Here is a 27,811-nt window from a genome sequence, read left to right as displayed (position 1 = left end):
CTTTTCCCCAAACCCAATCAGCACCTTTTCCTCCTGCCCAGTGGCCCTGCTACCACTGAAGCCCTTGTCTTTCCAACTCCAGTTGTCAGATTCTGTGTGCCCAGAGGGGATTGTGTCTTCCCTGCTGGCCCAGCTCTAGCACTAACCTGAGAATTCTGGTGCCCTCAGTCAGGGTGCATCCCGGGCCCCAGATCTAACCTCAGCTGCACGAAGAGAGGGTCTCAGAGAGAAGCCACAGAGCCCAGCAGGCTTTCCATGCCAGGGACCTCTTTCACTGCAGTCTCCTTTTGTCTTTGGCCTGAGAGAGGTAAAGATGACTGGTTGATGGCTGGAGAGAACTTGACGGCAGAGGAACAGGGCTGGGTAGGCCCAGCAACAAGGCCTATTACGCCTGGAACTCCTAATCCACAGAGCCTCTGTCTCCTCTCCTGAAGCCTGGATTCACTCCCTTGGCCTGCACCATTTTCAGAGACTTGATGTTTGGAGCCAGTAATCTTTGAGATCTGTGCAGGCTGTTCCTTACCCCCACCCAGTCATGATGATCTAAAGAGCAGCAGAAGCTGGGCCCCAAGCCAGGGGAAAGCCAGACAGCCTGAAATGGAAAAGAGCTTTACTCCCAGCTTAGGATGCACAAACTGTGGGGCAGTCTGCACTGGTCCTGCAGTCCGAGCCAAGGGTTCAGATCTCAGCTCTGTCCTTATTAGCTGTGGGCTTGTCTCTTCACCACTGTGAACCTCAGTTTCCTTATCTGTAAACTGGGGATGCTATTCCCTACTTCACTCTGGCAGGCTGTTAAGGAGGATCAAATGAGGCTGTCTATAAAAATGACAGGCTTGTATACCAGAAAGCAGGTTACAAATTGATGGTGTCCTTATTATGACCCTCTTGGGTCTCTTTTGATGCTAAGATTCTATGATGATTTGGAGTGAAAGGATAGAGAGAAGAGGAGGGAGTACTAGCAAGGGAAAAACTAAGAGAGGGAGGGGCTGAAACAGGGAACAGGACAGAGAGATGGAAAGGCAGAGACGGGTGAATAGATGTGATGAAATGAAAAACTTGGAGAGGTGGGAGAGATTTAGAAACAGATATGAAATCAAATATCAGTAGATATGAGTAGGTGGTGGGTGGATGACAGATGGTGGCATTATTTGGGTAGAAGAGTGGTTGAAGGTCCTGTGAATTAAGGGTCTGGGGTAAACTCTCCCTCTTCATTCATTTGTTCACTCTTCAGAGGAAAGAATGAGGTAGTAGCTGTCAAGCTAGACCAAGTCTCAGAGCCCACATCTACCCATCAGGCTTGCTCCCAGCAGCACCCAAGAGCCCTCTGAGGGCAATGGACTGGAGCATGGGTTTCTGCAGTTCCTCAAGTCAGACCCCTGGGTTCTGAGTCCACAGTCCGAGGTGGGGGGTCAGCTACCTGGAATGCTGGTCCCCTGCCCCCACTCCCCACCGTGACTTCCACTAATGAATGGGAGTTTCATTAGGCTCTTTCAGGCCACACTGACCTGTACCCCTCAGTACCTGGCTCCTACACAGGCAAACAAGTAAGCAGGCATGGGATAGGGGAGGGATAGAAGGTGTAGAGCCTGAAAAGGTGAGATGGTCAGGGAAACAGATGGATGCTGGGTAGAGGCACACAGCACTCCACCCCCTCCTACTCCTCTCTTCTTGGGCCCCACCCTATTGCCTCCCAAGGACCTTATGTGCAATGTCAGAGCTAGGGAGAAAGTGACAGGTTCAGGTGACCCTATTCCCCACCACATTAGGAGGCATCATTGGTTTTCTCACTCCATCTCCCAGGTCAGCTTGCTGCCCTGTTGCAGTCATCTATGGTTACAGCTCTCTCTGGGCCTTAGTCTTCCCATTTGTACAATGGGGAGGTGGGACTTAGTAATCTAAAAGCCAGCCCGATTCTAACCTCTCTTCCAAGCCTATCTCATCCTGCTCCCAACTCACCTTCTGGATGTGCCTGCCCTGCTGGGCCCCCTGAATGTCAGATAAGTGCCACCTTGGGTGAGAAATCTCTGGGCCTTTGGGATCCTGTGGGATGGCAGTGGAGGGGAAGTGGGTGAACAAAAGGAAGACTAAGGAGCTGGAGTGAGACAGAAAACCCTCTCCTCCCTGCTTCCATCTCTACTGCACGTCGCGTTTGTTCCAGCAGGGAAAGCAGGGGCAGAGGAGTGCCCCAGGACAGAATGGGCCTCTGGCTTTCCTGGTGAAAGGGAGCTTTAGGGAGCCCAAGATCCCCGCTCCTTAGGAACTCCCCAAGGGACCCCCAGACCCTCCTCAGAGACACTAGCCTCCCAGCACCATCTGTGGCTCCCGATTAGCACTGCTTTTGGAAGGAGCAGCTAGACCAGGAGTGAGGGTGGATGGTATGCAGTTGGTAGGAAGTGGGTGGTGAGTTGATGGTAGGCAGACAAATGGGTGGATGGTGAGTGGGTGGGGAGGAGAGTGAATGGTGGATGGGGCTGAATGGATGGTGGGTGGGTAATGAGTAGGTGGTGGGTGGATGACAGGTGTTGGCATTATTTGGGTAGAAGTGTGGTTGAAGATCCTGTGAATTAAGGGTCTGGGGTAAAGATGATGACAGGAGTCTCAAGCTAAGAAACTATATTGTCTCTAACTGTAGAGACAATCTCTATATTTACACCCGAGTGCTGGGATAGGACCTGGAACTCAGTAGCCCCACACCCAGGACCATCTTGGATTTCCCTAAGTGATCTCAGGGCCGTGGGCACTTTCCTATGTGCACGCTCTCCTCCCAGCAGGGTTCCCAGGCTTGGCCCCACTGACTGCCCCTGTAAGAGACTCCCGCCTTCGAATACACACCCCGACTTCTGTGGTTCACATCCACGGCTCCAGCCTCTTCTTCCAGTTGCAGGGTGGAATTGGGCCTCTGCACCTCCTGGTAGCCTAGGATCTCTATGACCCCTAGGACCTTAGGTCTACTCTGGCCATGAAGGGCCCCAGTACCACCCTGGATGCCTAGGAGTTTCTGGGCTGCCAGGAACTCTGTGGACACTGGGCCTTTCAGGGTTGCCCAGCCCAGACAAGCTCCTGGGAATCCATGGAGCTCAAGAACCAGTAAAGCCTCTGGGCCAGGGTCTCCTCGAGGACAACCAGGCCAGCCAGGTCTACAGGTGAGAAGAAGCCACCTACCCTGCCAGCCCACTCCTCTGTCCCAAGCCCTCCTGAAACCTTCCTTGACACCCCCCTTTTAACTTCTCTCAGGTGACTGCTCACTTATCACTGAGCTTTTTAGCCACCCTTTCTCTGGATGTCCAATTGCCACAACTAGAGTATGAGTTAAGAGACATTGACGGTGGGGCCAGGTGCAGTGGCTCACACCTGTAATCCCAACACTTTGGGAGGCCGAGATGAGAGGATCACGAGGTCAGGAGATTGAGACCATCCTGGCTAACACGATGAAACCCCGTCTCTACTAAAAATACAAAAAATTAGCCGGGCGTGGTGGCAGGCGCCTGTAGTCCCAGCTACTCAGGAGGCTGAGGCAGGAGAATGGCGTGAACCTGGGAGGCGGAGCTTGCAGTGAGCCGAGATGGCGCCACTGCACTCCAGCCTGGGCGACAGAGCGAGACTCCGTCTCAAAAAAAAAAAAAAAAAAAAAAAAAGAGACATTGACGGCCAGGTGCAGTACCTCACACCTGTAATCCCAGCACTTTGGGAGGCCAAGGACGGAGGATCACGAGGTCAGGAGATCGAGTTCATCCTGGCTAACATGGTGAAACCCCATCTCTACTAAAAATACAAAAAATTGGCTGGGCATGGTAGCACGTACCTGTAGTCCCAGCTATTTGGGAGGCTGAGACATGAGAATAGCTTGAACTTGGGAGGCAGAGGTTGCAGTGAGCCAAGATCGTGCCACTGCACTCCAGCCTGGGCGACAGAGCGAGACTCCATCTCAAAAAAAAAAAAAAAAAAAAGAGAGAGAATTGACAAATTGACAACTGCGTCTTTCTTTCTTCCCCTTCCCCTTGTTTCTTCAGTCTCTTCCTTCCTTCTCTTTCTTTAGGACCCCCTCCCCTATCCTTCCCTACATCTTTTCCTACAACAAATGCTGCTTACATGGATGACACCATGTCCTGCACATCTCTGTGTGTTCGGAAACTGACGCTTAATAGATGCTCAGTAATGCCTATTGGCTCACTAACCCTGTACCTCACTCCCCTAGGATCTCCCCATGGGGGGCTCCCCAGGGGCTGGAGGGCTCATCTTATCCTGTATTCTACCCCACTTCCCAATACAGGGTAGAAGAGAGAGCGAGGCTTGCATAGTGGGAGAGCCTTGGAGGGGCCTCCTGGAGCCTCTAGTCCACCTGGAAAGGTGATCTATGCTCAGGTGGGTCTCCCTGAGAGAACAGAAGAGGCCTGTGTCCTCAGGCCAGGGCTCCCTTTCTTTATGGCTGCCCTTTCCTCTTTCTCTTTTACCTCCTTGTGATGGTTAGTACTGAGTGTCAACTTGATTGGATTGAAAGATGCAAAGTATTGATCCTGGGTGTGTCTGTGAGGGTGTTGCCAAAGGAGATTAACATCTGAGTCAGTGGGCTGGGAAAGGCAGACCCACCCTTAATCTGGATGGACACAACCTAATCAGCTGCCAGCATGGCTAGGATAAAAGCACGCAGAAGAATGTGAAAATACTAGAATGGCTTAGCCTCCCAGCCTACATCTTTCTCCCATGCTGGATGCTTCCTGCCCTCGAACATCAGACTCCAAGTTCTTCAGCTTTGGGACTCGAACTGGCTTCCTTGCTCCTCAGCTTGCAGATGGACTATTGTGGGACCTTGTGATCATGTGAGTTTAATATTCCTTAATAAACTCATATATATATATAAACTCAGATGTATATATAAACTCAGATATATATATATATGAACTCATATATATATAATATCCTATTAGTTCTGTCCCTCTAGAGAACCCTAACTAATACACTCCTCTTCCTCCTCAAAGCAACATCCTCAAATATTCCTCTCAGATATCACCTCCTACCATTAAGGATTAATTCCCTTGGCTTCGAGGAAGCAGTGTGTACAGTAGAACATCCAATAGACCAGGAATTGTGATCTTACACATGTCAATTTTTTTTTTTTTTTTTTTTGAGACGGAGTCTTGCTCTGTCACCCAGGCTGGAGTGCAGTGGTGCGATCTCGGCTCACTGCAAGCTCTGCCTCCCGGGTTCATGCCATTCTCCTGCCTCAGCCTCCTGAGTAGCTGGGACTACAGGTGCCCGCCACCACGCCTGGCTAATTTTTTGTATTTTTAGTAGAGACGGGGTTTCACCACGTTAGCCAGAATGATCTCCATCTCCTGACCTCGTGATCCACCTGCCTCAGGCTCCCAAAGTGCTAGGATTACAGGCGTGAGCCACGGCGCCCAGCCACACGTGTCAATTCTTATATGTCAGTGAAGCCTATGAAAGTGTCTTTCTCGGCCGGACGCAGTGGTTCACGCCTGTAATCCCAGCACTCTGGGAGGTCGAGGGTGAGCGGATCATGAGGTCAGGAGATCGAGACCATCCTGGCTAACACGGTGAAATCCCGTCTCTACTGAAAAATTAGCAGGGTGTGGTAGCAGGCACTTGTAGTCCCAGCTACTTGGGAGGCTGAGGCAGGAGAATGGCATGAACCTGGGAGGCAGAGCTTACAGTGAGCCGAGATTGCACCACCGCACTTCAGCCTGGGCGACAGAGCAACTCCATCTCAAAAAAAAAAAAAAAAAAAAAAGAAGAAGAAAATGTCTTTCTCTTCTCAGAATAAATAATTCCAGATGCCTCCCCTGCCCTCTCTTCTCTCACCTATCTGCTCATAATTTAAGCCATTGGCAATACCCTGCCACTCCCCCTCATTGTTTCATCTGCTCCCCTTCTCTCAAAGTTCTCTGGCAGAAATGGATGCTCTCCCTCCTCCCTACTGTCTCTAATGCCACCATCATTACCCCTAGCACCTTCTGCCTCCAGGTGTTCCCCCAGTAACAGAAGAAGGAAGGTGTCTACAGAGACACTCTGTGACTGTCCCCTGTGAGTGTTTTGCCTCCACTTCCAGAGGACAGACATAACCTGGTTCCTCAATCAGACCCCTGCTGACACTTTATTCACTTCCCAGGTAGGAGCAGGGTTCATTAGCCCTAGTGGAGAATTCCTCTCCCCTTTTACCTATGAGATGCAGCCCTACTCAAGAGAAGCTTTCTCTGAGACCCTTGCAACTGACCCCTTCTGCCCCTTCTGGGTTTTCTTTCCTGCAGCTTCCTCACTGGGTGTCTTAGTCTGTTTCATGCTGCTATAACAGAATACCTGAGATTAGATTATTTATTTAAAGCATGGATTTATTTCTTACAGTTCTAGAGACTGGGAAGTCCAAGATCAGGGGGCCTGCATCTGGTGAGGGCCTTCACGCTGTGTCATCCCATGGCAGAAGGCAAAAGGACAAAAGAGCAAGAGATCAAACTTACAGCCTCAGCCTCAAGTCCTTTTATAATTGTCATTAATCCATTCATGAGGGCGGAGTTCATGACCTACAAACCTCTCGTCAGGCCCCACCTTCCAACACTGTTGTGTTGGGGATTAAGTTTCCACACATGCTTTTTGAGGGACACATTCAAACTGTAGCACTGGGTCTTTGAGTCCAAGATAGAGATGTTCCTGCATAGCCCCAGTGTCCCCAAGGACAGCCCAGCTGATACCAGCAATGAGTACTGTACCTTCCACTGAATCCGAAGAGGATGGAGCCAACTACTGGTACAGTCATCCCTGGCTTCCATGGGGGCATAAGCAGAGGCTTCTGTGGACATTTCCCTTCATTTAGGGGTTTGACAGCCCAGGCACCTGGTCAGAGACCTGGCTGTCCTGCACAAGGTGTCTGTAGCTGGGTGTGCTGCCTCCAAGTGGACAATGATAGTGCTAATAATACTATATACATAATACATTCACAGAAGGCCTCCAGTGGGTGGGCATTGTACTAGGTGAGGGTACTAAAGAAGTAAGTAAATCCCTGCCTTTAGAAGAGCTTGTGGTTTGAAGTGGGAGACCTGTGGGTAAACACACAGTGCTGTGTAATAGAGAGAAATGCACAGGAAGCCAAGAAAACAAAGACAAACCAAGGGTGGTTAGAGCAAGCTTCAAAAGAAGGTGATATTGGGTTGGGTGTGTTGGGTGGCAGAATCCCAGCTTACTCTGGAGGCTGAGGCAGGAGGATCCTTGAGCCCAGGAGTTTGAGGTAATCTTGAGCAACATAAGAAGACCCCATCTCATAAATAAGTAAATAAATTTTTTTTAAAGGAAGTGACATTGGACCTGTGTCTTGAAAGATCAGTAGAAATTCACAATCTTGGCGACATTGCCTAATGCTTGCAAGCCTGAGTTGCCTTAGTTTAAAGGATTGTTGTAAAGATTAGGGGGGAAGTTATGTGAAGTGCTTATAATTGGCATTCAACAAACTATAATCAGCAAAACTATTGTTGGAAATAGAGTGTATATCAGTCAGGATTCCCATCTTCCTGCTCCTGTAGCTTCTCTTCTTTCATGATCAGGAAGGAAGACAGAAAACCACATAAGCAGCACTTAACTCCAGGCCTTTGGGAAACACCATTATTTTCTTCAACCCTAAACAGAAGGATCTAACTTTCTATTTTCTTCAGGTGAATAATTTGCTCCTAGCACCACTCCACCCCTTTCCAACCTGCCTGGTGTCTCAGATCATCATTGAAGGGGCCCCTATAGACATAAACTGGCCTTGATTGCCTTGGAGATAGCAGCGGGGGGGACAACTGTCAGATAATGTTGGAGGGAAGACACTCCAGAGACGTACTTTATTATTCCTCTTCCGAGGTAGAGGATTCCAATGCAGAAGTTCCTCAGTGATGACCTTTCATGTTCCACAGTGACCAAGTAAAACATACTGAGGGTGATCATTCAAGTAGCCTGAGGACTATCAAGATACTCAGGCTCCCTTTCCAGGTTCTGCCTCCCTTTCCTAGTGTGAAAAGCTGAGAGAACAGAGAGGCCCAGCCCTGGCCTCTGCTGTCAGATGGGAGGGCTACTTTACCACTTCCATTCTGTGGGCTACAGAGGAAGGATGTGGGGAGCTGGAGAGTTTAGGGGTGAGGAAGCAGCAAGGGGCTGATTATGTTTGCCCAGATCTTGCTGATCAAGTCTCCAGTAGGCATGAAACTAAGGCCAAGCTTCCAGTTCCAGCAGCTGCCATCAGCAGGCACTGGTGCCAGAGAGGGGCAATTGGGGATGTCTTAGGGAGCTGGCAGAGCCCCAGCCATACCACTGGGCCACGAGATGGGGGAAAGGATGTCATATAAAGAGTGAAAAGGATCCGTGGCCCTCCTCTGCCTCCCCATACACCAGGGTTCAGCCCCAATGGGCTTGAGCTCCTCTGCAGCCCTGGCTGGGCTCTGTGGGGGGAAAGGAAGACAAAGCTGCAGGCATACCCTGATTTAAACCAACTCAATAAATGAAAAGTCATATTTGGAATTACAGTGTCAGAACTTGAAGAGCCCTTAACAGTAATTTACCCATGAATTTTTAAAATCTAAGCAGTGGAGCCCTGGGTTTAATGAAGTTTTACACCGAACCCAAAATATGAAAAGATGAAAGTGGGACTGTTCTGGATTGGTTAACTGGGCCTCACCTCCTCCAAGTGCTTTCACTATCACCTCTCTCTTTTTTTTTTTTTTTTTTTTTTGAGACGAAGTCTCACTCTGTCACCCAGGCTGGAGTGCAATGGCGCGATCTCGGCTCACTGTAAACTCCGCCTCCTGGGTTCGCGCCATTCTCCTGCCTCAGCCTCCCGCATAGCTGGGACTGCAGGTGCTCGCTACCATGCCTGGCAAATTTTTTTTTTTTTTTTTTGTATTTTTAGTAGAGACAGGGTTTCACTGTGTTAGCCAGGATGGTCTCCATCTCCTGACCTAGTGATCCGCCTGCCTCGGCCTCCCAAAGTGCTGGGATTACAGACAGGAGCCACAGTGCCCAGCCTCACTATCATCTCTCTGAGACTGTGAGGAAGGCATTTTGCAACCCACTCCTCTAGCTGGGGTACCTCAACTTCAGTTTACAGGTGGGGAAACTGAAAACTAGAGACAGAAGGGGATTTACCCAAGCTCATGCAACTAGGGACAGCAGAGCTGGTCTGGGACGTCTCACCACAGCACGGTGTCCCTTACTTTGGTCCAAAGGTTTAATTTTTCAGCAGAGTTCTTACCACTAAGTTCCCAAGTCTACTGATAATCTATCTTTATCTATAAAAATTACATTCTCACACAAACTTGTATAGACAGGTATACCAGCCTTCAATGAGGTGGGGGAAAGTGACAGGGGTGAGAAGGGTGACCATACTTTTAAATTTTCAAATAGGAGGAAAAATGTAAAAAGCAACTCTTGGCTGGGTGCAGTGGCTCACGCCTGTAATCCCAACACCTTGGGAGGCTGAATTGGGAGGACCACTTCAGCCCAGGAGTTGGAGACCAGCCTGGCAAACATAGCAAGACCTCGTCTCTACAAAAAAAAATTTTTTTTAATCAGACAGGCTTGCTGGCACAGGCCTGTAGTCCCGGCTACTTGGGAGGCTGAGACAGGAGAATCACTTGAGCCCAGGAGTTTGAGGCCGCAATGAGTCATGATGGTGCCACTACACTCCAGCCTGGGCAACAGAGCTGAAACTGTGTCTCAAAAAGAAAGAAGAAAGGAAGTCTTCCTTTCCCTCCACCTGCTTACAATTCCTTCCAGATATTCTCAATCCATATATATATACATATACATATATATGCATATATATGTATATACGTGTATATATACACGTATATACGTATACGTATATACGTATATACGTATACACGTATATACGTATATATACACATATGTATATACATATTTACATATGTATACATATACACATATGTATATACATATTTACATATGTATACATATACACATATGTATATACGTATTTACATATGTATACATATACACATATATACATATGTACATATATGTATACATATACACATATGTATACGTATACATATATACTCATGTATACATATATACATATATACTCAATCCATATATGTACACATATATACACATATATACACATATATGTATATACACATATATGTATATATAATATATACACATATATACACATATATGTATATATAATATATACACATATATACACATATATGTATATATAATATATACACATATATACACATATATGTATATATAATATATACACATATATGTATATATAATATATACACATATATGTATATATAATATATACACATATATGTATATATAATATATACACATATATGTATATATAATATATACACATATATACACATATATGTATATATAATATATACACATATATACACATATATGTATATATAATATATACACATATATACACATATATGTATATATAATATATACACATATATACACATATATGTATATATAATATATACACATATATACACATATATGTATATATAATATATACACATATATACACATATATGTATATACAAATATATGTATATATAATGTATATAATTTTATTTACCCAAATGGAATTATGCTCTGTACAGTATTTGCCTCACTTTTTAAAAAACTTTTTAAAAAACTTAACAGTATATCTTAGAGATACCTCCATATCAGTACACTTAGACCAACGTCCATCTCTTTAATAGCTGTATATCATTTCATTCCATTAGCTTGCTGCCAGTTATTTTCTATTAAAAACAATATTGCAATAAATAGGCTGGGTGCAGTGGCTCACACCTGTAATCCCAGCACTTTGAGAGGCCGAGGCAGGTGGATCACTTGAGGTCAGGAGTTTGAGACCAGCCTGGCCAACATGGTGAAACCTTATCTCTTCTAAAAATACAAAAATTAGCTGGGCATGGTGTCATGTGCCTGTAGTCCCAGCTACTCAGGAAGCTGAGCCAGGAAAAATCACTTGAACCCGGGAGGCGGAGGTTGCAGTGAGCCGAGATTGCACCACTGCACTCCAGCCTGGGCGACACAGGGAGACTCTGTCTCAAAAAAGAAAAAAGAAAAGAAAAAGAAAACTACCAACATTGCAATAATCCTATACATACATACATACATCTTTGCACAATTCCACAACTGAATTGAATTGATTGAATTCAGTATTCCTAGAATTTAAACTGCTGAGTTACAAGGTGTGTACATTTTTAAATTTTTGATGGATAGGGAACTTCTGTGCAGACTTAGGGATTACTCATCTCTGGTCCTGAGCTGCTCCCCTCTGTAACCTCCCTTGCTCTCCTCCCAACTTTGTCCACATTTCTTTGCCAGGGGCCACCTAGAGGCTGGGCTCTATGGGACATTTTGGGTTTTCTTGGCCTCCTCCAACCGGAGGCTGGTATCCCTGGTAAAAAAATAAATAAATAAATAAACTGACCAGGCTCTGCCAGTTGTCAACCTCAAGGTAAACAGAGCTTCTTGGCCCAGCCCTAACCACCTGAGTACTCTGGCGCTGGCCCAGCCTCATCCAGGAATTCCCAGTGGGCTCCAGCCTAGCCAGTTCCAAACCCCAAATCCAGAGCCACACTTTCAGTCCAGCCTCCTTCTGCTGGGAAAGCCTGCAAAAGAGAAGAAATGCTGCTCTTTCTAGGGGACCTTCCAGATCCATGAAGGGGACACTATGCCTCCAGGACCTTCCCTCCCCTTGCCAAAGAGCAGAAAGAACGGAAGCACACAACCCAGGAGAAAACAACCAAAGAATACTTATAAAAGGAATTCATCTGCATATGCAAATATACCTCAAAAGACTTGAGGAGGTTCAATGAAAAAGACTGTCAGAGAAGGCTCCCTGGGTAGGAGAATTTTGAGCTGGTTTTGGAGAAGGAATTGGTGGGACTAGCAGGGAAGGAAGATCCTGGAAAGGAGCAGAGGTAGTCATTGCTAACATGTCTTGAGCACTTATTACTTGCCAGACAATGCACTAAGAATTTTGTGTAAGAATTTTGCAGAGTGGGGTAGGGTGGGTGGATAATGAGGATAGCTCACCCTGTGAGGAGCAGGAGAAGATACTCCCGTTATCCCCATTTTAGATTGTTAAAAATTATAGGCCGGGCACGGTGGCTCACGCCTATAATCCCAGCACTTTGGGAGGCCGAGGCGGGTGGATCACGAGGTCAGGGGTTCGAGACTAGCCTGACCAACATGGTGAAACCCCATCTCTACTAAAAATACAAAAATTAGCTGGGCGTGGTGGTGGGCACCTGTAATCCCAGCTACTCAGGAAGCTGAGGCAGGAGAATTGCTTGAACCCAGGAGGTAGAGGTTGCAGTGAGCCGAGATTGCACCACCGCACTCCAGCCTGGGCGACAGAGTGAGACTCCGTCTCAAAAAAAAAAAAAAAAAAATATGGGAGGTTGGCTGGGCGCCGTGGCTCACGCCTGTAATCTTAGCACTTTGGGAGGCCAAGGCAGGCGGATCACTTGAGGTCAGGAGTTCAAGACCAGCCTGGCCAACATGGCGAAACCCCGCCTCTACAAAAATTAGCTGGGTGTGGTGGTGCACGCCAGTAATCTCAGCTGCTGCAGAGGCTGAAGCAGGAGAATTGCTTGAGCCCAGGAGACGGAGGTTGCAGTGAGCCAAGATCGCACCCCTGCACTCCAGCCTGGGCAATAGAGTGAGACTCCGTCTAAAAAAAAAAGTTATGGAGGCCATTGTTTTCAACTGAGCTCCTACACTAGGCCCCAAAAGACTAGACCAAACCAAGATGGAGTCATTCACGCTAAATGCCATGTAATCCAACTGAAACCTTAAAGAAGCAGATAGATTCCAAAACAGACCACTTTTTCCTGAAAACAGGAGAGTCCAATCTACCTAAGTCAGTTTAATAAGGAAGTCCCCTCTGCTTTAACTCCACAAAAAAGTAACCTGAAGTACCTGATGTTAACCAATCAGGTTTTTTCCTGTTGCTGTTTCCTGGTTCCCACCTTACAAAACCCACTGTTCTGCTATTGCCCAGTAGAAGCTTTCATTCTATTTTGTAGAATGGGGGCTGCCCCAATTCATGAATCACAAATAAAAGTCAATTTGATCTACAACTGAACTTGTAAGGGAGACTGAGTGACTTGCCCAAAGTCATATACGCAGCAAATACCCCAGTCAGGGGTCTGCCTTAAGTACTCAACCACATATTCAAGTACAGGTTGGGGGAGGGAGGGGGTAATGTCCAGGTAGCTACTTTGGGCCCCTGCAGAGTGGGGGCAGGGTGGGTGGATAATGAGGATGGCATATTTCCCCTCCCCCCACCACAGCTCCCTGGAACTACCCCCAACCCCTTCTTGCCTCCCAGGACTGGCAGGCACCTGCAGTTCCCTCTTTGTGTGCAATGCCTTCCAGGCCCAACCATCTCAGACCCCCACCCACTTCTTTCTTCAATAGTCCCCACAAGTCCTGCAGGGCCCCCTGCAGTAGGCTCTGGGAAGAGGGAGGGACTGGCAGAGAAATAGCTTGTACCCAGAAGAGAAGGGGGGTGGGCCAGAGCAAGACCACCTTGTGCTAGAGAGCTGGAAAAGGATTGTCCCAGACACTTGCATATCTCATTTTGCCCTCTGTGTCTTTGATAAAGGATAATGGCATGGGGAAACCAAGAGACCCAGGAAGAATTCTAACTTAGGTGTGTGTGGCCCCAAAGTCCTTTTGTGTTTTTGTTGTTGTTGTTGTTTGTTTTTTTGAGACGGGGTCTTGCTCTGTCACCCAGGCTGGAGTGCAATGGCACAATCTCGGCTCACTGCAACCTCCGTCTCCCGGATTCAAGCTATTCTCCCACCTCAGCCTCCTGAGCAGCTGGGATTACAGGCACCCGCCATCAGGCATGACTAATTTTTTTTTGTATTTTTGTAGAGACAAGGTTTCACCAAGTTGGCCAGGCTGGTCTCAAACTCCTGAACTCAGGTGATCCACCCACCTCAGCCTCCCAAAGTGCTGGGATTACAGGCATGAGCCACCATGCCCGGCCCCCAAAGTCCTTTTGACTCCACAGTACTGCTTCTGGGTTTTTGGAACAAAGACACACAGGATCAGGCTAAACTGCAGGACAGATTTAAAGCTGGGCCCCTAAAAAATAGGGCTGGAGCTGCTTGTTAAATTCCTGTTGCCTCATTGCCCAGTGGGTCACTGCAGGCTGGGATGAGCTACAGGGTGGAGGCCGGGAGCTGCAGAAACTGAGCTGCCATCCTTGGGGAAGCATGCCCACCATCCCCACTACCTTGGAGGTAGTGTGTTCCAGGAGGTAGAAGCCAGCATGGCTGGTTTCTGTCAGGGCCCTCGGGTGTCCTGCAGAGAGTGGCATGCTGGCCCTGGATCCCAGGGCCTGGTCAGCCTTCTGGCTGAGCAGAGGCTACTGGCCAAGCTTCCCTACCACTGCTCTGAGCCCCTGGTGGTCCTGTGCTCTCTAGCACATGTGGTGAGCAGAGCACAGCTGGGAACACGCAGAGACTGCTGGAGGCCAGGGGGCCAAAGGTCAAGAGAGCAGAACAATGCCGAAGCACCATGCCTATGGTTTCCGAGTGCCCCTAGCCCATGGGCAACTTCCATCCTTGGCTTCCTTCCACATCATACGGCTCCCCGTTGGCCCTCCCTTGACACACTGTGGTTATGTAACAATGGTTGACCTCTGGTTTCTTTTAGAAGAAGAAAAAAAAATTACATCCACAATTGTCACACCAGCCTAAGGAAAATTCCTGCTACCTAATACTGTCAGCCCACTGTTTACCTTACACTTCTCTCATGTAACTCTCACACTACTCTGAGATCATAGTTAATTATTCTCCTTTTTAGGAGAGGAAACGGAAGCACCGAGAGGCTTCCTCCATCGAAATGACACGAATGGCAAATTGCTGAGCTGGGACTGAAACCCAGGTAGAGGAAGGAAGCAATGAATGGAAAGAGGTGGCTCAGCTGGAATTAGTAGGCACTCAAATTGTGCAGTTTTTTGGTTTTTTTTCTGGCTTCTTGTAAGGGCAATAACTTTGTTTAATCCACTCAAACATTTATATGTAAGAGTAATTTAAAAACTTCAGTCTTCGCCAGGCACAGTGACTCATACCTGTAATCCCAGCACTTTGAGAGGCTGAGGCGGGCAGATCACTTGAGGTCAGAAGTTTGAAACCAACCTGGTCAACATGGCAAAACCCTGTCTCTACTAAAAAATACAAAAATTAGCCAGGCGTGGTGGCGGGCGCCTGTAATTCTAGCTACACGGGAGGCTGAGGCAGGAGAATCGCTTGAACCCGCGAGGTGAAGGTTGCAGTGAGCCTAGATCGCGCCATTGCACTCCAGCCTGGGCGACAGAGTGAGACTCCATCTCAAAAAAAAAAAAAAAAAAAAGCAACAACGAAAAAACAAACAAACAAAAAAGCTTCAGTCTTGGCATTTCCTTGTCAAATTGGAACAGCTGTTCTGGACTGCAGGGTTCACGGAGGTGAACGAAAGTAGCCAGTCGGAGGGCATCTGGCCAGCTGGCTGCGGAAAAGGTTTCAGCCCCGGATGGCTGAGCCCACCCTCAGCTCAAGAGGCTACAACCACAAGTTATCCCTTTCGATTTACCAGTTGCAGTCCAGCGCTGCTCTACTGGGGACCTGAATGCTGCCCTCCATTTTGCAAAGCCTGTCTACATCTTTCCATTATATGGAACCCCCAAACCACAACTGTAGCACTTTTAATTATTTTTATTATTTATTTATATATGTATTTATCTCTTGAGGTGGCCTCGCTCTGTCACTCAGGCTGGAGTGCATTGGAGCGATCACGGTTCAAGGCGCCTCGATCTCTGATCTCCAGGGCTCAAGTGATCCTCCCTCCTCAGCCTCCAGAGCTGGAGTTACAGGCGTGTGACGCCTCGCCCGGCTATTTTTTTTTCCTTTTTGGGTAGAGACGGGGTCTCGCTATGTTGCCCAGGCTGGTCTCCAACTCCTAGGCTCCAGCGATCCTCCCGCCTCGGCCTCCCAATGTGCTGCGAATACAGACTCCAGCCACCGCACACAGCCTACTTTTATTTCTTTGAAAAATAAATTCGAGGGTAAAGGGGGCGGGGTTGAGGCCAGAATCTGTTCGCTTCAACCAAGCAGCCAGGCTTCCTGTCCAGAAAGCCAGCACTCAGTTTCCTCAGGAAAACGAAGCTAAGGCTCCTATTCCCCTCGCTAACAACGTCAGAACAGAGGACAGTTTTCAGATTTCAGGGATCTTAAATAGATTGGCAGTTCCTGGAAAATAAACATCCTTTGCTTTTCACCTGCACACCTTTGCCTCAGGCAACCCCTTCCCGCTCCCAAAGCCCATCTCTTCCAAGCTTTCCGCAAGAGAAAACAAGTGAGCCCTTTTCATTGGCCAGACTCCCTGTCAATCTCTCAGCTATGACGCCGAGTGGTGCCTTTTGAAACCCCTCTAGTCCCGCCTCCCTAGTCTGATTGGTTTATTCAAACAAACCCCGGCCAACTCAGCCGTTCATAGGTGGATATAAAAGACAAGCTACGATTGGTTCTTCTGGACGGGGACGGTGAGAGCGAGTCAGGGATTGGCTGGTCTGCTTCGGGCGGGCTAAAGGAAGGTTCAAGTGGAGCTCTCCTAACCGACGCGCGTCTGTGGAGAAGCGGCTTGGTCGGGGGTGGTCTCGTGGGGTCCTGCCTGTTTAGTCGCTTTCAGGGTTCTCGAGCCCCTTCACGACCGTCACCATGGAAGTGTCACCATTGCAGGTACGGCTCGCGGGAGGGACTGGAGGTGGAGCCTCAGCGCGGCCCGGGCATCTCTGGCCGCCCGTGACGGGTGAAGCTCCGGGGCTGCGGTCAGGCCGGCGACCGGCTTGGGAGCCCATATTCTCCATTTCCCGGTTCCAGGGTAATCGTGGAGAGGCGGAAGCCCCTTCTGGTGCTAGTAGTGAAGTATGACCCGGCTTCCAGGGTGTCGTGCGTCGTTGCCCTGTTTCTAGGGGCAGGAGTCCGTTGGTCCCGTAGTGGATCCATGTTACAGCGGCGCGGGTGCGACGTTATTGAGTCGCGCGTACAGATGCTTTCGCCTCCTGCCCTCTGCTTGAAAACGGTCTTGAATGTCCCCGATCTTGGAAAGGGCAGAGCCTGGCACAGTGTTTCTCTAGAGCAGCTGGCCAGCTTCCAAAAGCGCCCTCTTCCTGAGTTCACAACGCTCAGGTGGCCAAGGGATTGAACGGATAGCCGCCCAAACTGCTGCTGCCCAACTAGAATTATTTACGGTGTCGTGTGCTCGGGACACCGTAAATAATTTATAATAATAGGCACTCGGTAAATAATGTATGCAGGAACTGAAAGAAGTGGGTGTATTTTATTGATGACATCTACCACGTTGCTCAAGAAAAGAGGTTTCCAGACAGACCCACTTGGTGAGATAATATGTGTCTGTTTAACCTGACACCTGGGGACCTGGCCGCAGCGAATTTAAATTGTCCTGTTTGTACAAAACTGTCAACTCCACCACTGCCTACTAACAGATTGCAATGTGTGTTGACATCTCACTATGTTAGGCATTTTGTTCCTAGTTTGGGGTAAACTTATGATTAAAAACCCCCTTTCTTTCTCTCTTTTTTTTTTAATTGCTAGCCTGTAAATGAAAATATGCAAGTCAACAAAATAAAGAAAAATGAAGATGCTAAGAAAAGACTGTCTGTTGAAAGAATCTATCAAAAGAAAACACAATTGGAACATATTTTGCTCCGCCCAGACACCTACATTGGTTCTGTGGAATTAGTGACCCAGGTAAAATCAAGCTCATCAAAGGCAGTTACCTAGTAGTTGAAATGGATACTCTTCTTTCTGTACCTTTCATGTACTGAGTGTGACCTTTCTGTACCTCTCATGTACTTAGTGTCACTGGAACTGGCCTAAATATGGAAATACTTAATATGAAGACTTTACGGTAATCATGATAACAGAACGATGAATAGAGAGTAAAAATAACAGTATTTCTTTGCCTTATTTCTAGCAAATGTGGGTTTACGATGAAGATGTTGGCATTAACTATAGGGAAGTCACTTTTGTTCCTGGTTTGTACAAAATCTTTGATGAGATTCTAGGTGAGTAAATCCTTTAATATAAAGATCTGGTCAAATCTTTCGTAAGAAGTATCATTCCAAATAAAAATTAAAAGAATATAAAAGTAAAAACAAAAAGTATCATTTCTACCAAACCTGCTGTAGCCAGGGCTCCTGTCATTTCAATTAGTTGATAAAGGTGAGGTCGTTTCCTGGAGCCCAGGAGGTTGAGCTTTCTCCTAGAAACAGTACTATGGACAAAAATTGCTAAATTAACACCTTGTTAATGCCACTCCTGTGCTGTTTGAGGACTTTTTTTTCTATATCTTACTTAGAGTTACAGAATGTTTTTTAAAACACTAATTTCTTACAAATGTATATTTTATTTTCTTTCAGTTAATGCTGCGGACAACAAACAAAGGGACCCAAAAATGTCTTGTATTAGAGTCACAATTGATCCGTATGTCTTTTGCTTAGTTTTTGTTATGTAGCTCGTTGCTATTGTTAGTTGCATGTATTTTGATTACTGGTGAAGTTGGCTTTTCCTAAACAGAAGTTCACAAAAGTACACAAAAGCAGAATGCTAAAATGAAAAACCTATGGATACCCACCACCTGGATCCAACAGTTGCCAACATTTTTCCATATTTTCTCCATCTTTTTTTTAATTAGTTAATATTTTTAGAGGAAGGGGTCTCACTATTTTGCCTGGGCTGGTCTTAGAACTCCTGGCCTGAAGCAATCCTCCAGTGTTGGCATTATGGGTGTGTGCCATGGCACACGGCCTATTTGCTCTGGATCATTTCAAAATAAATTACAGGACTTATGACACCTAATCCCTAAATATTTGAGCAAGCACCTTCAGTAATTGCTTTAAGTATTCTGGCATCTGGAGTTTTAACTTTTTCTCATGATGCTATTCAAACAGTAAACCAGTAGGTGGTGGTAGAGAATAATTTGATCTGACATTTCTGTTTATAAATGCGGGGTGTCCCTTTGTGGGTGATCAGGGTGCTTATTTCGCTTTTTTGTTAGTCTGATTGATTATGACAAAGTATAACTGGATTTTCCTAAGGACTCAATATCATAGTCTTTAAAAAATGTTGAGCTAGGGCCAGGCACAGTGGCTCACACCTGGAATCCCAGCACTTTGGGAGGCCGAGGTGGGCGGATCACAAGGTCAGGAGATCAAGACCATCCTGGCTAACACGGTGAAACCCTGTCTCCACTAAAAATACAAAAAATTAGCCGGGTGTAGTGTTGGGCACCTGTAGTCCCAGCTACTCGAGAGGCTGAGGCAGAAGAATGGCGTGAACCCGGGAGGTGGAGCTTGCGGTGAGCCGAGATTGCACCACTGCACTCCAGCCTGGGTGACACAGCAAGACTCAAAAAAAAAAAAGTTGAGCTAATTTTAATTAGTTTTTTTATAGATAATAAGTACTATGTAGAATAAGAACCATAATGTATATCTAGTTATTAACTAAAATATATTACCATCCAAGAATTAACTTAAAATAACTGAAATAAGTTCAAATAAGTTTTCAGCATTTTATTTGAGAGCAAGGCAGTTTATGATTGATATTGTTTTTCTTTTTTTTTTTGGAGTTTTGCTCTTGTTGCCCAGTCTGGAGTTCAGTGGCATAGTGGCATGATCTCGGCTCACCGCAACATCCACCTCCTGGGTTCAAGCAATTCTCCTGCCTCAGCCTCCAGAGTAGCTGGGATTACAGGCGCACACCACCATGCCTGGCTAATTTTGTATTTTTTTTAGTAGAGATGGGGTTTCTGCATGTTGGTCAGGCTAGTCTCAAACTCCTGACCTCAAGTGATCTGCCGGCCTTAGCCTTCCAAAGTGCTGGGATTGCTGGGATTACAGGCGTGAACCACTGCGCCCAGCCTGTTTTTATGTACTTTGTTGAGTGGGAACAAGAGATGTATAGATGATCCTCTTGAAAGGGGTATAATAGGCATGATGGCTCACTCCTGTAATCCCAGCACTTTGGGAGGCCAAGGTGGGAGGATCAGTTGAGCCCAGTAGTAGTTTGAGACCAGCCTGGGCAACATAGTGAGACCCTCAACTCTACAAAAAATTTAAAAATTAGCCAGGTGTGGTGATGGACGCCTGTAGTCCCAGCTATTCAGGAGGCTGAAATGGGAGGATTGCTTGAGCCCAGGAGGTCAAGACTGCAGTAAGCTGTGATCCTGCCATTGCACTACCGCCTGGGTGACAGAGCGAGATGCTGTCTCAAAAAAGGAGTGGGAGTGGTGTATAATAATGTTTCCAGATTGTCCTTTTCTTTCCATTGGGCATAAATCATTTCCCTCTGTTTATCCTAACATTTTAAAATTTTGTATTTTTTCAACATTATCAGTGTCTATTCAGGTGTTGGAAAAGGTTTTTTTTTCCTCTTGACTCCTATTTCAGGAATGTCAGGAACTAAGCATGGTGGGAAATGTTGTTCCTGCTGAATTTCAGAAGGTATATATGAAAAGTGCCAAAAAAATTGAGGGCTGGGCGTGGTGGCTCACATCTATAATCCCAACACTTTGAGCAATTCTCCTGCCTCAGCCTCCCAAGTAGCTGGAATCACAGGCATGCGCTACCATGCCTGGCTAATTTTTTTTATTTTTAGTAGAGACGGTTTCAACATGTTGGCCAGAACTCCTGGCCTCAAGTGATCCTCCCTCCTCAGCCTCCCAAAGTGCTGGGATTACAGGCACAGGCCACCGCGCCCAGCCTGAGTATACATATTTTAGAAATAATAGTATTTAAATATTTTTAAATGTTAAGCATTTGTTTAATCTGTTGTACAATACAATTTTCAATCTTGTTTTCTTAGGGAAAACAATTTAATTAGTATATGGAATAATGGAAAAGGTATTCCTGTTGTTGAACATAAAGTTGAAAAGATGTATGTCCCAGCTCTCATATTTGGACAGCTCCTAACTTCTAGTAACTATGATGATGATGAAAAGAAAGTGACAGGTAGAGTATTGAGGGGAAATAACATATTTGTTACTAAAAATATATGTATTTTAAATGACTGTCTGTGGCATGAGGGTTAAAGATATGGAAATAAATCTCTATAATTGAATAGCTCTGCCAGTGATTAAGAAATAAAGCTGTCAATGAGATAGTAACAATAAAATAGTGTTCCATATTTATTTGCCCAGGTGGTCGAAATGGCTATGGAGCCAAATTGTGTAACATATTCAGTACCAAATTTACGGTGGAAACAGCCAGTAGAGAATACAAGAAAATGTTCAAACAGGCAAGTAAATAAGTGTCTTGTACCTTAATGATAAATGGTAGTAGTATAGCCATTTATAATGGCATTAATGATCAGTTTAATTTAACATAATTTATAAGCTATTGAAGTATGGAAAATTATTCATAAGCATATATTAGGTTATTAGGACTCATAAATTTATGTTATTTACTTCCAGTTTGTGAGATGACTTGAATTTTTCATCTTTCCTATTCTTTACTTTCATAGACATGGATGGATAATATGGGGAGAGCTGGTGAGATGGAACTCAAGCCCTTCAATGGAGAAGATTATACATGTATCACCTTTCAGCCTGATTTGTCTAAGTTTAAAATGCAAAGCCTGGACAAAGATATTGTTGCACTAATGGTCAGAAGAGCATATGATATTGCTGGATCCACCAAAGATGTCAAAGTCTTTCTTAATGGAAATAAACTGCCAGTGAGTATTTTCCTGGATGTTAAGGATACTAAGGGATTTTGTAATCATCGTCAAGTGCAAAATTGAATTTTTTTCCCTTCCCATATTTTTTTTTTTTTTTTGAGACAGAGTCTCACTGTTGCCCGGGCTGGAGTGCAGTGGCACGATCTCGGCTCACTGCAACCTCCGCCTCCCAGGTTCACGCAATTCTCCTGCCTCAGCCTCCCAAGTAGCTGGGATTACAGGTGCCTGCCACCACGCCTGGCTAATTTTTTGTATTTTTAGTAGAGACAGGGTTTCACTATGTTGGCCAGGCTGGTCTCGAACACCTGACCTCATGATCCATCCGTCTTGGCCTCCCAAAGTGCTGGGATTACAGGCATGAGCCACCACACCTGGCCCAACCATATGTATTTTCTTACCACTTCTCACATATGTTCTTGAGAATGGTATGCCACATTTTTTAATCAGCTCATTTTAAACTTACTGAAGGAATTTCTTTCTCAAAGAAACACCTAAAATAAATATTTCATGTCCTTTTTTTATTTTACTTTTTTTTTTTCTTTTCTTGATAACCTCTCGTGTCACCCAGGCTGGAGTACAGTGATGCAATCACGGCTCACTACAGCCTGGACCTCCCAGGCTCAAGCAATCATCCCACCTCAGCTTCTGGAGTAGCTGGAAATGCAGGCAGCACCACCATGCCCAGCTAATTTTTTTTTTCTTTTTAATAGAGGTGGGGATCTCACTATGTTGCCCAGGCTGGTCTTGAACTCCTGGGCTCAAGTGATCCACCCACCTCGGCCTGTCCTTTAATGACCATTCCCTTATGCCTATCAGTGAACACCATTGCATTGGTTTTGGAAAGTTCTCATAGTCTATCATTGAACCTATTTTTTAATAACTTTCTTAATACTATTACCTGTAATTCCTGTACAGGTAAAAGGATTTCGTAGTTATGTGGACATGTATTTGAAGGACAAGTTGGATGAAACTGGTAACTCCTTGAAAGTAATACATGAACAAGTAAACCACAGGTGGGAAGTGTGTTTAACTATGAGTGAAAAAGGCTTTCAGCAAATTAGCTTTGTCAACAGCATTGCTACATCCAAGGTAATTTTATTCTTAAATTATTAATCATGATTTATCTTTACATATATGTGTTCTTATTGTTTTTAATATATAAAGTGGACTTGAATATTGGGCTAGCTTAGTATAAAGGAGGTTAAATTAGTTTTTTAATGTTTGATTATTATAATTTTGAGGATACTGAGTTTTACGGTTTGGTATTTTTCCTTATTAGGGTGGCAGACATGTTGATTATGTAGCTGATCAGATTGTGACTAAACTTGTTGATGTTGTGAAGAAGAAGAACAAGGGTGGTGTTGCAGTAAAAGCACATCAGGTATGTGCTTTTGGCAGTTTTCTTTTTCTAAAGTCAAGGAAGAAGAGAGGCTATAAATAAAGCATGAGTACATTTTTAGTGACTTAATATCAACTTTTATTGCAGGTGAAAAATCACATGTGGATTTTTGTAAATGCCTTAATTGAAAACCCAACCTTTGACTCTCAGACAAAAGAAAACATGACTTTACAACCCAAGAGCTTTGGATCAACATGCCAATTGAGTGAAAAATTTATCAAAGCTGTGAGTACTTAGAGGGAAGTAAAAATAGAAACACCTGACTTTATTTTCCATTGCGCTTCTCAGCTCTGCAGAAACAATGATTCTTCTCATAGTGCGCTTCTCCAAGTCTTCCCAATCTGAAAAGGAAGTAAAAAGGGCTTTTCTTTAACTGATTTACCAAAGACTTAATTACCGTCTATATTTCAGTATTTCCCAATTACATTTCACCATTAAGCTTAGATCACTTTTGAATTAATCTAGCTGTTTAACAAACACCCTCACTTAAATGCCTAAGACTTGCTCTCAATCAACACATCCAAAATTGAATTCGTTACCTCCATACTCACTGATTTGCCCATACAAGCAGCCCCCCACTCTCCAACAAAAAAACAACTTCCTATCTTAGTAAAAAGCCCCAACCAACCTCTAGGTTGTATAAACAAGAAAGCTGGGAGCCTTCCTTTATTTCCCCTCCTCTCTAATCCAATCAATAAGAATCATCTCTTGGATGCCACAGTAGCTTCTCACCATTATCTCTTTTTTGGTTTACTGCAATAGGTTCTTAACCTTCATACTGGTTAAGTCCTTTCCTTGCAATGCTTTTGAGTGACTTTTGTGTTAAAACACATTTTTGTCTTCACTCTCATTTGAAATCTTTCAATGACTTCCACTCAGGGAAAGTCCAAATTCCATAATTTGGCCAACAAGAAAGATCTGCTGTAATCTAATTACACCTACTTCTCCAACTCATCTCAGTGCCAGTTTTTCCTATATTGTCCTGTTGCTTTTAAATTACTGAAAAGCACAGTGCTCTTCCCCTCCTCAGAGTTTATTCACATGCTAATCCCTCTGCATGAAATACATCCTTTTCACCTGGCTACTTTAGGTCTTGTCCTTTCCTCAGGAAAGCCTTTACTTTCTACCCTTCCCCCCACCTAAGCTGGTTCCAATATAATATTGAACATACCTTATTAGCAAACTTTTTGCTTATCCATAACACTTATAACACTGTAACTTATTTTATTTCTGTCTTTTTTTTTAGGCGGAGTCTCGCTCTGTTGCCCAGGCTGGAATGCAGTGGCACGATCTCAGCTCACTGCAACCTCCACCTCCTGGGTTTCAGTGATTCTCTTGCCTCAGCCTCCAGAGTAGCTGAGATTACAGGCGTGCATCACCATGCCTGGCTAATTTGTTTGTTGTTGTATTTTCAGTAGAGACAGGGTTTCATCATGTTGATCAGGCTGGTCTCAAACTCCTGATCTCAAATGATCCACCCATCTCAGCCTTCCAAAGTGTTGGGATTACAGCCATGAGCCACTGTGCCTGGTCTTTTTTTTTTTTTTTTTTTTGAGACAGAGTCTTGCTGTGTTGCCCAGGCTACAGTGCAGTAACGTAATTCCGGCTCGTTGCAACCTCTGCCTCCCAGGTTCAAGCGATTCTCCTTGCCTCCTGAGTAGCTGGGATTCTCCAGCCTCCTGAGTAGCTGGGATTACAGACATGCACCATCACATCCAGCTAATTTTTGTATTTTTAATAGAGATGGGGTTTTACCATGTTGGCCAGGCTGGTCTTGAACTCCTGGCCTCACTTGATCCACCATCCTCGGCCTCCTAAAGTGCTTTGATTACAGGCGTGAGCCACTGCACCCAGCTATGTCTGTCTTCTATGTTGTGTCTTAAACTTGATGAGGACAAGTGTCTCAGTTTGTTTTATTTGTGTCTAATTTTATTTATTTATTTATTTTTAATTTTTTTTTTTTTTGAGACAGCTTCTCACTGTTTCCCAGGCTGGAGTGCCGTGGCTTGATCTCAGTTCACTGCAACCCCCGCCTCCCAGGTTAAAGCAATTCTCCTGCTTCAGCCTCCCAAGCAGCTGGGATTACAGCCATCTCACCACCACCATTCCTGGCTACCTTTTGTTTGTTTTTTTTTTGAGACGGAGTTTCACTTTTGTCACCCAGGCTGGAGTGCAGTGGTGCGATCTTGGCTCGCTGCAACCTCTACCTCCTGGGTTCAAGCGATTCTCCTGCCTCAGCCTCCCGAGTAGCTGGAATTACAGGTGCCTGCCACCACGCCAGCTAATTTTTGTATTTTTAGTAGAGATGGGGTTTCGCCATGTTGGCCAGGCTGGTCTCAAACTCCTGACCTCAGGTGTTCTGCCCACCTTGGCCTCCTAAAGTGCTGGGATTATAGGCGTGAGCCACCGTGCCTGGCCTAATTTGTTTTAACCACTATATCTCCAACAAGTAGCTCAGTGCTAGCACAATATAAGTATATAGTAAATATTTATTGAACGAATGAACCAAAAGGAGCAGCTCCCTCAGTGGTGATACCCTGACATGGGAAGATGTGCCACCCTCTATCCAGAAATTATTGTTCTACATCTTTTTAATTTTTGAATCATTTTTATTTTTATTAAGCCTCATTTGTATTCTAGATTTCTGATAGATCCCTTCTTCCCTAATATGATCCCTAATATGAATCTTCTCGTTTTCAGGCAATTGGCTGTGGTATTGTAGAAAGCATACTAAACTGGGTGAAGTTTAAGGCCCAAGTCCAGTTAAACAAGAAGTGTTCAGCTGTAAAACATAATAGAATCAAGGGAATTCCCAAACTCGATGATGCCAATGATGCAGGTATATATTTAATAATGTTTCCAAACTTTAAGTCTTATAGTTGTTATTTTATTCATTAATGGCATATCACGGATATTTATTTTTCCCTTGACAGAATAACTATATTCAACAGAATAACTTGTTAAAAATCGACCCGTTTCCTATTATGGAACATTTAGGTCGTTTCCATGTTATAAATAATATTGAGGTGATTATTTTGGAGTATAAAACAAGAATGTTTATATTATGATCTGTTACCTAACAAATAATTTTACTTGTTATATAGTAAATTCTTTGTGTTTTATCACAAGGCTATAAACAGCATGTTCAAGTTAGTATATTTGAGGTTGAACTAAATGTGCTAATATTAATTTGTATATTTTTATTTTAGGGAGCCGAAACTCCACTGAGTGTACGCTTATCCTGACTGAGGGAGATTCAGCCAAAACTTTGGCTGTTTCAGGCCTTGGTGTGGTTGGGAGAGACAAATATGGGGTTTTCCCTCTTAGAGGAAAAATACTCAATGTTCGAGAAGCTTCTCATAAGCAGGTAGAATATAAAACTATCTTCAGAATCTAAATCTAATTTATAATACAAGACTTTATGCTTATATTTAATTCCCTCATTAGGCATTTTAAAATATATTTTAGACAATTTGTGCTTATTTTGAGAAATTAGGTACATTGTAGCCTATTTTAACAGACCTTTCTGATGTAGTAAATTATAAGCTAATAGCTCAAAATACTGGAGCTCAAGAAAATCCAAGCAACATATACTGTTAAATTTCTTTGTTCTTTTCAAATTTATAAACAAGACACTTTTTTTGGTATATGTCCATTTCAGATCATGGAAAATGCTGAGATTAACAATATCATCAAGATTGTGGGTCTTCAGTATAAGAAAAACTATGAAGATGAAGATTCATTGAAGACTCTTCGTTATGGGAAGATAATGATTATGACAGATCAGGTCAGATTTTTTATTAAATTTTTAGATTGTTCAACTAAATTAAGCATGTCTTAATTTCATTGTTTTCTTGCCATGAAAATAAATTACTTAAATAGAAGCTTTATTCATCATCTCTAATCAACATCTAATCAGATATGCTTATATCATATGTATGTTGCAAATACGGGTTAAATGAGTCTGGATTTGAACAGACCTTTTTTGATTCCCATAGAAAATTTGGCAAATTGCCAGTAGGTCAGTCATAATTTTTTTTTTTATTTCTAAACAATTCTTTGTTTGTTTGAGATGGAGTTTTGCCCTTGTCACCCAGGCTGGAGTGCAATGGTGCAATCTTGGCTCACTGCAACCTCCGCCTCATGGGTTCAAGCAATTCTCCTGCCTTAGCCTCCCGAGTAGCTGGGATTGCAGGCGGATGCCACCACACCCAACTAATTTTTGTATTTTTAGTAGAGACAGGGTTTCACCATGTTGGCCAGGCTGGTCTCGAACGCCTGACCTCAGGTGATCCGCCCACCTCGGCCTCCTAAAGTTGTGGGATTACAGGTGTTAGCTACCACGCCCAGCCTAACAATTCTTTTGAACTTTGGCTTTCAAATCTTTCTAGGACCAAGATGGTTCCCACATCAAAGGCTTGCTGATTAATTTTATCCATCACAACTGGCCCTCTCTTCTGCGACATCGTTTTCTGGAGGAATTTATCACTCCCATTGTAAAGGTACGCTAATTTCTAAGATACCGTCATGGATATTTTAAGACCCTACTCCTCAAACCTGGATATACATATAAACCCAGTCACATGTAGTGGTATACAGGGGACCCCACAGTGTA

At 44.7% G+C, this 27,811-nt stretch overlaps 1 protein-coding gene across 1 annotated transcript in view; it reads left to right on the top strand.

Moving 5' to 3' along the window:
* The first annotated feature begins 16,602 nt into the window (after window positions 1-16,602).
* TOP2A (DNA topoisomerase II alpha) overlaps window positions 16,603-27,811 on the top strand; it is a 29,394-nt gene continuing 18,185 nt past the window's right edge. Inside the window, exons 1-14 of the mRNA XM_024234885.3 lie at window positions 16,603-16,778; window positions 17,655-17,810; window positions 18,037-18,127; window positions 18,482-18,545; window positions 20,925-21,070; window positions 21,259-21,356; window positions 21,582-21,794; window positions 22,713-22,886; window positions 23,077-23,178; window positions 23,284-23,421; window positions 25,897-26,035; window positions 26,406-26,563; window positions 26,858-26,983; window positions 27,588-27,698. Of these exons, the coding sequence (XP_024090653.1) occupies window positions 16,758-16,778; window positions 17,655-17,810; window positions 18,037-18,127; window positions 18,482-18,545; window positions 20,925-21,070; window positions 21,259-21,356; window positions 21,582-21,794; window positions 22,713-22,886; window positions 23,077-23,178; window positions 23,284-23,421; window positions 25,897-26,035; window positions 26,406-26,563; window positions 26,858-26,983; window positions 27,588-27,698 (1,737 nt within the window). The 5' untranslated portion in view covers window positions 16,603-16,757. The remainder of the gene's footprint in view (window positions 16,779-17,654; window positions 17,811-18,036; window positions 18,128-18,481; window positions 18,546-20,924; window positions 21,071-21,258; window positions 21,357-21,581; window positions 21,795-22,712; window positions 22,887-23,076; window positions 23,179-23,283; window positions 23,422-25,896; window positions 26,036-26,405; window positions 26,564-26,857; window positions 26,984-27,587; window positions 27,699-27,811) is intronic.

Source organism: Pongo abelii, chromosome 19 (assembly GCF_028885655.2).
Source record: "Pongo abelii isolate AG06213 chromosome 19, NHGRI_mPonAbe1-v2.0_pri, whole genome shotgun sequence".
Lineage (NCBI taxonomy): Eukaryota > Metazoa > Chordata > Mammalia > Primates > Hominidae > Pongo > Pongo abelii.
This window is presented reverse-complemented; position numbering and strand designations above follow the sequence as displayed.